At 45.7% G+C, this 13,425-nt stretch overlaps 1 protein-coding gene across 1 annotated transcript in view; it reads right to left on the bottom strand.

The window, feature by feature from the left end:
• Window positions 1-7,158: 7,158 nt before the first annotated feature.
• Cdc6 (Cell division cycle 6) overlaps window positions 7,159-13,425 on the bottom strand; it is a 49,623-nt gene continuing 43,356 nt past the window's right edge. The window contains exons 10-11 of the mRNA XM_037426684.2: window positions 10,388-10,525; window positions 7,159-7,517 (exon numbers count right to left, since the gene is read on the bottom strand). Coding sequence (XP_037282581.1) covers window positions 7,425-7,517; window positions 10,388-10,525 — 231 coding nt within the window. The 3' untranslated portion in view covers window positions 7,159-7,424. The remainder of the gene's footprint in view (window positions 7,518-10,387; window positions 10,526-13,425) is intronic.

Below are 13,425 nucleotides of genomic sequence, written 5' to 3'. Positions count from 1 at the left end.
AACTTGTTCTCATTTTTGGAGCCTTCAACTAGAAAGGAAGAAGGTGGTGTATAGTGAACTGTGTAGAAACAGAGAAGGAAAAATAGGAAATAGCAGGGGAGAAAAAGAGAAAGGGGCGTGTGCTGTGTAGTGTCGCCTCTTATTTTTGCGATGTTTTTGGGAGGGTGACTTGGTCAGCACGTGGCCCAGCGAGTGACAGTCACTTTATGGCCACGTGTGCGCAGTACACTTCCCGAGAAGCTGCAATGGTCTCGCTCACTGCAAGCTTCTCGAGTAGCCGGAGGTACCTCCCGCTGCAGAGCTTTTTAAAGACTCTGTCATTTGCCGGGTCCCAGGAGCCGAGCATTCCTGCTCACGGCTGGTTATTTTTTCATCCACTTTTCTTTCTTCTTATTTACATTCCATTGGTTCTAACTTCCCCTGTACATTCCTTGGCATTACTGTCTGTTAGATCTCACTAATATTGTGTCAAAACACGGAAAAGCGAGCCCTTAGGTATACACTTCTTTCCCTAATATATATATATATATATATATATATATATATATATATATATATATATATATATATATATATATATATATATATATATATATATATATATATATATATATATATATATATATATATATATATGTATGTATATATATATATATATATATATATATATGTATATATATATATATATATATATATATATATATATATATATATATATATATATATATATATATATATATATATATATATATGGGATATAACAGACAGTAATGCCAAGGAATGTACAGGGGAAGTTATTAAAACCAATAGAATGTAAATAAGAAGAAAGAAAAGTGGATGAAAAAATTACCAACTGTGAGCAGGAATCGAACCTACGACCTGCTCACAGTTGGTAATTTTTTCATCCACTTTTCTTTCTTCTTATTTACATTCTATTGGTTTTAATAACTTCCCCTGTACATTCCTTGGCATTACTGTCTGTTATATCTCATTAATATTGTGTTAAAACACGGAAAAACGAGCCCTTAGGTATACACTTCTTTCCCTTATATATATATATATATATATATATATATATATATATATATATATATATATATATATATATATATATATATATATATATATATATATATATATACAGTGTATACCCAAGGGCTCGTTTTTCCGTGTTTTGACAAAATATAATGAGATCTAACAGACAATAATGCCAAGGCGTAATTCGGAGGTCGTAGGTTCGATTCCTACTCACGGCAAGTTATTTTTTCACCCACTTTTCTTTCTTCGTATTTACTTTACATTGGTTCTAATAACTTCCTCTATACAGTCCTTGGTACTATAGTCTGTTATATCTCATTATTATTGTGCCAAAACACAGAACAATGAGCCGTTATGTATACACTTCTTTCCCTTATATATATATATATATATATATATATATATATATATATATATATATATATATATATATATATATATATATATACGCACAAGTACATACAGATAAGTCGCATGTCCTTGTCCCGCCCATTGACAATATCAGTGAAATGCCCCCTAATGGTTGCTATTTGTACGCCACAGTGTAGGTCATGTACACCATGCATGTGTCATTCGACTAAGTCAGACTTAAAATATTTTTGAGACCTCATACTGTCGAGAAAGTCGCATTTTGTGCATTTGTGAAGAGACACTCAGCTTCGCCAATGGTAAACATTCAGCACAGAAGGTTTTTTTTTTTTTTGGGGGGGGGGGGGGGGGGTGAAGAGTAACAGCTTCTGACAAGCATAAAAAGTTTCAGAGGTGAAAAGGGTTTGAATTCTCTCCTCCCCTTCATTTACGGCCGCCTGGTTGGGTACGCTTTTGAAGGGTATTTTAGCTCCTGATAATTACAATGGCTAGAATCTCCGAAGCAAAGTTCTCTTTAATTAGTATGTTACCAGCTGTATAGACCACGCACTTCTGCAGATGTTCTCAATACAAAAGTACTTTGAAGCACATCTAACTTCAGGTAACGTGTGTCATAATGCCGAAACTATAAAGCCTCACCGTGCCAATCAGCCATTTTTTTCTCATAGTTTTCATACCTAAAGTAACCATTTTATCGATTTAACCTCAAGAAAATAAACCAGATAAGAAAATTAATTATTGGGGGAACAAACAACTCTGCCCTTAGTCGGTTTCACTACCAATGAATGCATTCATTCTTGAGCACAGCAATGAAGAAGGTTCGCTCACTCAGATTTCTAGCAGTCCATGAGATTTCACTTATTACGCGAACTCGAAATGTGCAGTGATGCTTCACTCTTTTTTTCCCTCCAAGTTGGTCATATCATTTTCTCAGTTACTATTCTTAAGGGGCCACACGGCTCTTCCATATTCTCCTATTTGAATATTGTGAACCTAAACAAGAGAATAAAGCTAAAAAACTATGTATTCGATTTCACCAAACTCTTGGCCATTGCAGCAGTATGTACAGTACTCACAGACGAACGGGATAATTTACAGCCAAGTAATGCACATACTTTTGTTTCTGGCTTCAGTTTGGGTCACAGTGACATAATTTTGACTCAAATGCAGAGCCAATATTAGTGCCTGTGAGTCCAGCTCCGAAATGGTGCCTTTAGTGCATGCCATCGTTCACCAGGAGCTTTCGAACATACTGGAATCTGTGTGCACCGCCGCCCCTCCCAACCGACTGACCGTCGTCCGCCAGTTTCCTACGCCCAAGGCCAGAGGCTCCCAGCGGGCGCTCGCAATCCAGCTGAATGGAGGACTGCTGATGACCGCGGCCCATATGCTTTAACTGCCATCGTGTTGGTCACGTGGCCCGCTATCGCAATAGCAGGTGGTATTGGCGTGAGCCTTCCTATGGCTACAACCGTCGCGCAGAGGCAGATGATGGTCACTTCGGAACTTGGCACGAGTCGCCTCGGCCAGCCGGTGGTCACGGTTCGTCGACGGTGCGTTGTCGGTAACCATCCCCTCCCGGCCACCAGTCCCGCTCAGCGCTGTCTCGTCGTCCATCGTCGCGCTCACCCCAATTTCGCCGTCCTCCTTCGCCGACTGCACATCTGGCTCCAAAAAACTAGACGATGCAGCTCCCAGAGGTGATGCTGCATCGACGATTCACCAGACAAATCCTCTGGCTATGCCGACACGACGAAACCTCATAGACGTTAAAGTAGACGATGCACTTGTTGTTGGCCTTGTAGACACAGGGTCTTACATTTCGGTGATGAACTCGGAGCTTTGCCGCCGCCTTAAACAGGTTTTAACACCGCCCACAGTGCCGCTCATCTAAGTCGCCGACGGTGGAACTTTTCCTGTGCTTGGGATGTGCTCCGCACGTGTTAGTGTTGTTGACCACTCCACAACTGTGCTTTTCGCCGTGCTCGAGAAGTGCTCTTATGAACTCATCCTGGGCATGGACTTTCTTGCCGCGCACTCTGCCTTAATTGACTGTGGAATGGGCTTACTTTGGCTTGACCTACCTCATTGCTATGACACTCCAACTAAACCTCAACCACGTTTGTGTTCTGTTGAGTACGTTCGCCTAGCGCCATAAGCCGTTACCTATGTAACCATGAGGTCTTTTCCTCCAGTACCCGACGGCGATTATGTGCTGGCACCGATTTTTGATGTGTTATTAGACAGAAATGTTGCCCTTGCTCATACTCTGTTGACGATTACGAATAATGTGACGTCACCACCGATACTGAACTTCAGCTGGTGCACTCAAGTTGTTCCAGATGGCATGACTCTAGCCAACGTCTCATCCATCGGTGAACATTATATTTCTGCATTCATTGCAGACGCTCCTTTGCCCGCTACTGCATCCTCTTCACAGAGCTCCACTAATGCCGACGTTGACAAGATGATCGCGCCAGACCTCGTCCCAGCACAGGCAGCTGATCTCCGGCATATCTTAGCATCCTTCAGGGACATCTTCGACTTTGGCGATAGTCCTTTAGGTCAGACGTCAGTTGTTACTCACAGGATCAACACTGGAGACACCAGCTCAATCCGACGACGTCCTTATCGTGTGTCACATGCAGAGCGTCAAGTCATCCAACTTGAAGTTGATAAAATGCTCACAAAAGACGTCACTGAACCATCTTGCAGTCCATGGGCCTCACCAGTCGTTCTAGTAAAAAAGAAGGATGGCAGCTGGCGCTTCTGCGTCGACTAGCGTCAGTTAAACAAGGTCACGCGCAAGGACGTCTACCCACTGCCACGGATTGACGATGCCCTCGACTGCAGTGCACGGGTCTGCCTACTTCTCCTCTATCTGTCTGTGTTCAGGATACTGGCAGATTTTCGTCGACGAATTAGACCGTGAAAAGACTGCATTTGTTACACCGGATGGACTTTTCCAGTTTAAGGTAATGCCCTTTGGCTTATGCAATGCTCCCGCTACATTTGAGAGAATGATGGACTCCCTTCTACAGGGTTACAAATGGTCAACGTGCCTCTGTTATCTCGATGACGTCATTGTATTCTCGCCGTCATTAGAAAGTCACCTTAGCCGTCTGTCAGCTGTTCTGGAAGTTCTCAGAAGGGCAGGCCTGCAGCTCAACTCCTCCAAATGCCGTTCCGGCCACCAAACAATCACTGTGCTAGGCTATCTTGTCAGTGCTAAAGGCGTGCAACCCGATCCCGACAAAATTCGCGCCGTCAAAAATTTTCCCACATTTTCCCACACTACGTTCCACAAAAGACGTACAGAGCTTTGTCGGTCTCTGTTCCTATTTCTGGCGTTTTGTCCAAAACGTCGCCGACATTGCCCACCCTTTGACACAGCTACTGAAGAAGAACACGCCGTTTTCTTGGGGTCCCCAGCAAGCCGATTCGTTTCGCAACCATACTGCGTTGCTCACTTCCCCGCCCGTCTTCAGTCATTTCGATCCTTCAGCGCCCACTGAAGTTCGCACCGACGTCAGCGGGCACGGTACTGACACTGTCCTTGCCCAGCAGCAACAGGGTCAAAATCGTGTAATCGCCTACGCAAGTCTCCTCCTCTCCCCCTCCGAGTGCAAGTTTTCTATCACTGAGCGCGAGTGCCTCGCTCTTGTATGGGCAGTTGGAAAATTCCGACCATACTTGTTCAGCCGCCACTTTTCGGTCATCACGGATCACCACGCCCTGTGCTGGTTCTCCCCCCTCAAAGATCCTTCTGGACGCCTGGGTCGTTGGGCTTTAAAGCTACAGGATTATAGCTTTGCTGTGGCCTACAGGTCTGGCCGAATGCACCGAGATGCCAACTGTCTATCTCGCCATCCCGTTGATCCCCCTGACCTGTCAGCGCACGATTCTGATGCCTCTGTCTTCGCCAGTTCTGATTTCACGGACATACGTAAAGAACAACTCTGTGATGCCAATTTGCGGTCTATCATACGCCGTCTAGCTTCTGACACCGCAGATCCTTCCCTTCGCCTGTTCTCACTTCATGACGAAATTCTCTATTGGCGCAACACAAGCACCGAAGGCCCAGAACTGCTGGTAGTTCCTGCAACGCTCCGTTACACTGTGCTCAAACTTCATGATGCCCCAACCGCTGGACATTTCGGAGCAGCCCGCACGTATCACCGCGTATGGCGTCGATTCTACTGGCCCGGCCTTTACCGCTCTGTGCGCCGATACGTTGCATCTTGTGTCTTGCCAGCGCCACAAGCATCGTTCATTGGCGCCACCTGGCCCACTTCAGCCTATCGACATTCCAGCAGACCCGTTCTACCGCGTCGGCCTCGAACTCATTGGACCATTTCCAACGTCTTTGAGTGGGAATAAATGGGTAGTGGTGACAACAGACTACGCGACACGCTTTGACATCACGTGAGCGCTACTAACAAGCTGTGTTACTGATGTCGCGGACTTTCTCCTTCATGACATTATTCTCCACCATGGAGCGCCGCGTCAACTGCTGACCGACCGTGGTCGTTCATTTCTCTCCAAGGTCGTGGACGACATTCTTCCCTCGTGTTCCACACGTCATAAACTCACCACTGCCTACCACCCGCAAACAAATGGACTAACTGAGCGCCTTAACCGCACACTGACGACCATGCTATTCATGTATGTCTCCGCAGATCGTGATTGGGATGCTACTTTGCCTACAACTCGTCACAACACGACACCGCTGGCTTTTCTCCCTTCTATCTCTTGTACGGCCGTCACCCCACTTTGCCTTTTGACACTTTTCTGCCGTCGCATACTGACACTCCTACCGAGTACGCTCGCGATGCAACTGCACTGGCTCGAGCAACCCGCCAGATTGCCCAGGATCACCTTTCTGCCTCGCAGCTATCTCAAAAGGATCGCTACAACAGCCTTCATAGAGCTGTCTCTTACTCCCCAGGATTGTTGGTCTTGCTCTGGACTCCCTCTCGTCACTTTTGCCTGTCCTCGAAGTTCCTCGCTCGCTACAACAGGCCTTACAAAGTCTTGCGCCAACTGACCGAGGTCACCCATGAGATTGCCCCCTTGGACACTCCATCCTCATCGTCTCTGCCGTCCACTGATATTGTACACGTCTCCCGCCTTAAGCTGTACTTCTCTGCCCAGGATCGCACGCTTTCTTAAACGCGGAGACCGCGCTTTCACCGGCAGCGGCTATATGATACAAGTCATCATTAACATCAACGAATGCACCACAAAGGCGACGAAGATGGCGATTGAACAAAAGCTCGTGTTGTGATTGCCACTCAGCCATCTTGGTTCAAGGACACTGTGTACTCCGTGTAGAATCTGTAAATATATTTCCACCCTCTGTCTACTTACTCTCACGCCGTGACAATATTCTCTAACAACACATCATGTAAACCATAAATGCTAAGAGCTGTTAGCACTCGTAAAGGTAACATGTCCCAGAACTACAATAAAACTATAATACGATTATGAGGGACATCATAGTGGAGGACTCCAGCGATATTTACCATCTGGTATTCTTTAACAAGCATCTCAATCTTAAGTACACTGGACTCAAGCATCTCACCCTCATAGAAATGTGGCAACCACAGCTGTAATTCGATCTCCTGATACTGAAAAACAAACGTGATAGACAGCACTTGCCCGAGTATGTGCTTGGCTTTGAAATCTAGCTTATTTGAATTAATAACCAACAATAAATAATGACAATGAGCAATCAACTTTTCATACAGCTATAGGTAGGAAAAGTTTTATTGTTTCGATTTCAAGTGAATATGAGTCCACAGGATACAATATGAATGATTGTGTACTTGAAGAACAACTATCCCAACATGAGAGTGAGAAACAACAGCAATCGATGACAATTTTTTCCAGCTGTGACTAGGGTGCTACAATAAAAAGACACGTGCAAAGACACGTGCAATGTTTGCACAGTAGACATGCAAGGGTAAACACAGGTAAAACAATCACACAATGGTTCTGATAACAGCTAACAGTCTTCATAGAACGGCACTGTCATAGAGGCATGCTGCTAGAAGAGCTTTGTCTTGAAGCACGTACTCAACTTCTTTCTCATCCACCCTGAGGCTCACCTGCAACACAGATGAAAAATTGGCAATGCAGTCACTTTAATGCATTAGAAGTAAATATTGCCTGAAAATGACAAACTGTAATGTACAGTGGAGAGAGAGAGAAAGTTACATCAGATATTGCGTTCGTGCCTCTAACCATACAGAAATGCATATATACACTCAACGAAACAAATTCTCACTGGTTGGCACAAAGTGAAAACAACTTTCGTTGAATTTCATATTCAGACGCCATCACATGCTGCATCTACTGTGATGCACACGTGTGACAGCTTGTGCTGGCCGCAAGCTATACAAGCATTTAGGCTTAGCTTAACATAAGGATTTGGTATAAAGAGGGTTTAACTTAAATTGAGGATAACGCAGCTAGCGATGTGAAGGAAAATTATAGGTGCTACCTTAAGAGACTGGAAGACAGCAGAGTGAGCCAAGGAACAAATGGGAATGAAGGACATCATAGTTGAACTCAAGGAGAAGAAATGGGCTGGACACATAGCACGTAGGCTGGGTAACCGCTGGGGTAAGTGACTGGATTCCAAGAGAGAGACAAATGCTTAAGAGGGAGACAGAAAATTAGGTGGGCAGATGAAATCAAGAAGTTTGAAAGTATGGCGTGGCAGCAGAAAGCACAGGACTGGTTGATTGGTGGAACATGGAAGAGGCCTTCGCCCTGCAGTGGGTGTAGTTAGGCTGATGATGACTGAACATTACATGCAAAGTTTCTTGCAGAAAAACTTTTGACTTGTGCATGCCCTTCACATCAGTACTGTGGAGACTAGTCAGCTCAAGGATTACTCTATGAGTGCAGTCAGGAAAAGAACTTATGCCTTCTACATTGCAATGCACAAAGGGCTCCATGGCTGGGTTTGCTGGCTTTTCAAGATGGCACAGAAAAGCACTACAGGCCAAACAAAAACGAGAGTTATAAAAAACAAAAGTCCATATGACTAACTTGTTGCATTACTGTGAGCTCGAGTGGTTTTGAGGCCAGGAAAGACTTTTTCTGCTACCCACAGAACAGCACAATGCAGTTAAGTTCGCCACTTCAAACAGTGAGTAGTTACCCATTCCAAACAGAAAAAGTGGGTTCAGGGGCACTTGTGGGCAAATGTGCACACTTTCTCACACCTCCTATGCCTCCTCAGAATAACAAGATTGTTTTTCAACCAGGAATTTTTTTAGTGCATAAAAGGAGGCCACCGCCAGCTCACAATGCACTGTGCCATCCGCTGTGCGCACTGTACGGATTACCATCCAAGACGCACTTCGCAGGATCAAGCTCTTCGTGCTACCGTTGTGCTCCCACAACATTATTCTTGGGCGGGACTGCCTATTGAGTTATAGCGCCATTATCGACTGTTCTCGGGCCAAAGTAGCTCTCGCACCACTGCAGCCGCTTTTTTTCACCGGACACTCCTAACAAACTTCATGATGAAACGAGCGACAATACACTCAAACTTTGATATAACGAAATATCAGTTATAACTAAGTGAAAAATAGTCTTGCATAAGGAATAAACCTATATAATGAATTTTCGTATATAACAAACTTGTTTTTATGATTGATTTATTGATATGTGATGTTTAACATCCCAAAACCACCGTATGATTATGACAGACACTGTAGTGGAGGGTTCCGGAAATGTCGACTGCCTGGGGTTCTCTAATGTGCACTCAAATCTGAGCACACGGGCCTACAGCCTTTTCCCCTGCATCAAAAATGCAGCTGCCGGGATTCGATCCAGCAGCCGAGTCCCTTAGCCACTAGACCACCACGACAAGGCAACTTATCTTCATGTATGATGCAACTGTGTTATAATAAGGTTATAACTTTGACATTTTTTTTACTAGTGTTCCCCCTCAAGTCGGCACGATAGCTCCGATATTTCTCAAGGCAATGTAGCGAAGAGAGGAGGACGACAACAAAGCACGCAAGCAAGCCAGCAAGCCTCAGTGCCAGTAGCAGCACTGGTCTCGAGTGCCTGCATGGATTTAGGCTGCTTGACGCCAACCCCTCTTCGACACCCTACTCTGGACATCTCAACTTTTGCTAGGTCTACGGGTCAATAAACCCAGTCATAGAACATTTATTTCAGTGTGTATGATTGATTGATACATTGGGTTTATCGTCCCAAAATCACCATATGATTATGAGAGACGTCGTAGCAAAGGGCTCCGGAAATTTCGACCACCTGGGGTTCTTTAACGTGCACCCAAAAGTGAGCACGTGGGCCAACAGCATTTTCGCTTCCATGGAAAATGCAGCCGCCGCAGCCGGGATTTGATCCGGCGACCTGCGAGTCAGCAGCCGAGTGTGCCTTAGCCAATAGACCATGGCGGCCGGGCAGTGTTTAAGAACCAGGAAAATATGAACGAGGTTTTAATGAACACTGCTACAGCTGTTATTGGGACCACCACACATCAGTTATGCGAGCTTGTAGTTAACCAGGCCAAGTTCATTAGTACCTTTGCAAGCTTAAAAGCAGCAGGGTATAGCAAAATGTATGTTGGCTGTATTTATAAGTCTTCTAACACGTTGAAATAGAGCAAGTGCGCACTATAATGATATTGGAGGCTATGATCTAACAGTATTGCCCGGCACGTTGGGAGATAATGGTTAAGGTACAACTCAGGTTAAATATATGTCCACTGAAAACTTAGTTTGCAAAACTGTCTAAAGTATCAAGTAACAGCCACTCGCATGAAGCAATTGAATGCACATTACGACGTACAAATAACTTCCACCCATGTTCAAATTTTTTGCACAAGTCGTCAGTACACATGCACTCACACACATACAGTGCTATACATCTTCAGACAGTCAACTGTCAGCAAAGGAAAGAGAGTAGCGTGATAGCTGGCGATGACACATACCTTGCTTAGTCTGAGCTCCTTGTGCCTCTTGACAGTAATCAGGCCCCTTGACTCCAGCAGGGTGCACAGGGATTGGAAGTCAGAATGGTCAGTAGAGCACTGGTGTCTCTGGCAGATGCGCATGAAAGCTTCTTGAAGCTGCATTAGCAATCGTGGAGTGTAGAAAAATTATTAAATTAATAATAGAACAAACCCCCTCCCCAGCACAAATATAATGCATGGTATTTGGTAAATATAATGCAGGCTAAATGTGATACAGAACTGTGCTCACAATGACTGCAGTAAGAGGGAAAAATAATTACAGCACACTTCACAATACAATTCTGCTGCTCAGCACACTTCACAATACACACACTTCACAATACAATTCTGCTGCTCAGGTTCAGCCAAGAGGACTTTCAAGAGAGGTTGATAATGCTGTCTATCTCAGCAACAAAGAATTATATAAAATTTCGAAAATGCACTCTCACATAGTTTTACTAGCGGCCCACTGCAGCTTGAAACAAGCTTGAGCAGACGTACAGATAGAGTGTAAAATTGTGCACAGGCTGTCAAAACTGCTAGCGGGAATGCCTGGCATTGGGCATGCTATTTATGCGGACGATAGTACCGTGTGGTGCACGGGTGGCTCTCTGGCCACGCTTGAAGAGTCCCTGCAAGAGGCGCTGAACGTGACTGAGTGTTTTCTAGAGGGTACGGGCCGCACGCTTTCTCCGAAAACGTCGAAGCTCTTACTCTTTCGGAAGACGCGCTAGGGCATGCAGAATCTCGAGCCTTTGGACTCTCTTCCGGTGAAGCTGTGGTCTTGAGAGGGGACGGTAGTTCCGAGAGTGGACTATGAAGATCCTGGGTCTGTGGATTGATGCGCGAGGCTATAACGGAGGCGCTATTGAGCGACTGAGGGGTCAGGCGAGCAACATCTTGAGCCTGTTCTCTCGGATTACAAGCAAGCGTGGTGGTTTGAAAAAAGATCTACTCCTATGGGTGTTTGACGCATTCTTCATTAGTCATGTAAATTATGCGGTCCCATATTTGCAATGGACTGGGACAGAGAAGAAGAAGATTGATATGCTCATCAGGGTCGGGCTCAAGAGGATTCTGAGAATTTCACAGACTACTAGCACTGAGCGGCTTATGGAGCTTCGTTTGCACAACACGGTTGACGAGCTGATTGAAGCACACTTTGCGGCACAGGTAGCACGTCTGTCCAGCACCAAGGCTGGCTCGAGGATCTTCGATGAGGCTGGCGTTGTGGCTCCGAGGGTAGCGGTGTCTGAAGGAGTTCAGCTCACACGTGAGGAGCGGGAGGATATCACGGTGGATCCTGTTCCGCGCAACATTCATCCGGTGTACCATGCAGGCCGCCGTGTGGCTCAAGCTTGGGCTATTTTTTGAAAAGTAGGTAGTGCTACTAAAGCAGAGCGTTTTCAGCAAAAGCTGTTATGAGATCATAACCAGGGTCACATTCCACCGCAGTTGTCCACTGCTGCCTCTTCAGGCGTAATTCCTCATCATCGTCAGCCACTGCATGAACAATTGGCACAAAATTCCTTGCAAGTGTTTAGCGGATACCACATTTCTCAGAAGAATGAAAAATAGCACAGCGACTGCTGGCCTACTACCAAAAAATTTTTATTATTAATGTCGTAGTGGGTATCAAGCAAGTGTGCTTGCAGTAGTTACCCAATGAGTGTTTAAAAAAAGCTCTGATAGGCCGCTCGTCTAGCTTTTGCTGTGACTGTGCTGCGCCTAACGGGCAGGCCTGGCGTTTTTGGTGGACGCTGCGCAGTACAGTATGCGGCGGGCCTTTGGTGTGTCAGTCGTCGACGGTAAAGGGCAGCTGGGGTCTCGGGCTCCAGTCTTTACAAATCAGGTTACAGTTGCAGAGGAGGTCTCCATTGCTTTAGCTCTTCAGGCAGCTGAGTTGCCTTCTGTGATTTACTCAAATTCAAGGTCGGCCGTTCGGGCCTTCTCTGGAGGTTTGGTTCCGCAGCAGGCAGCCAGTCTCATTTGGAGTGGTCGCAGAAAGGAGAGATCGGTTGGTGGTCACAATATCTTTTGGTTTCCAGCGCAAGTTGAGGACATTGATAGAGTTAATCCTTATGCCAGCGCTCACACCCTTGCACGTGAATGCGCGAACCGTGTGGCAGATGGTGAAATGCCTCGGGAGGACATCGACCGCAGAAAGGATCCTTTGAAAAGAATAGGCTAGAGAATGCGTAGCCTATGAGATGTGCGTTCTAAAACTGAAAATACCAGAAATACTTCACGAGATTGAGCATTTCTATGGCCACACATTTCAGGCCTACATACCATCGTACGTGAACAAACAAGAAAAAAAAATGCCTCCATTGCAATGAGGTTGTAGAGTCACTTCGCATTCTCATTTTTTTGCCCTCAGCATTCGGTCATTTTGAAAAGTACTATGCCTGCCCGTCAAAACCTGCAAATTGCGCATGAAACATAACAGTGCACTCACAAAACTGCACAACCAACCAGATCAACGTGATGGAATACAGTCGAGCCCAGAGATAACGGCGCCACTTAAAATGAACAATATCCGTGTGACCGTCAAAATATACATTGGTTCAATGTCACAGAATCGCACTCACAACGAACGTCTCCGAGCGCCGCTGATCGGTTACAGCGAACGGAGTCAGCGGTCTGCCGACTTCCCGGGAAACCAATTTGGACCACCGATCAGGCATTGGCGAAGTGCCCATACATTCTTATTGTTAAACGCCGACCCTGCCTCTGCGACCCTCTAGTTGCCGCTCTCCCCAACCCTCCATGCCCCGACAGCTTTTTGTTACGCACCCCTCTGTCCTTTGTCCCTCCGCTACTTTGAGCAACCCGCATCACCAGACGAAGCCCGTGTTTTCACACTACCACTGATCTTTCGAAGACCGGTCGGCCATCTACCCTGTTTTTGATCGCTGGTACAGTAGTTGGCGTCGCCAGCCCGGAGTGACAAGACCATTTACCAACATCAGCGGCCACCGACTGTATCCGATATTCGCCGTCTAGTGTACGCGCGT

Source organism: Rhipicephalus microplus, chromosome X (genome assembly GCF_043290135.1).
Source record: "Rhipicephalus microplus isolate Deutch F79 chromosome X, USDA_Rmic, whole genome shotgun sequence".
NCBI lineage: Eukaryota > Metazoa > Arthropoda > Arachnida > Ixodida > Ixodidae > Rhipicephalus > Rhipicephalus microplus.
The sequence above is the reverse complement of the archived record's forward strand: the minus strand, read 5'-3'. Positions and strand labels throughout refer to the sequence as shown.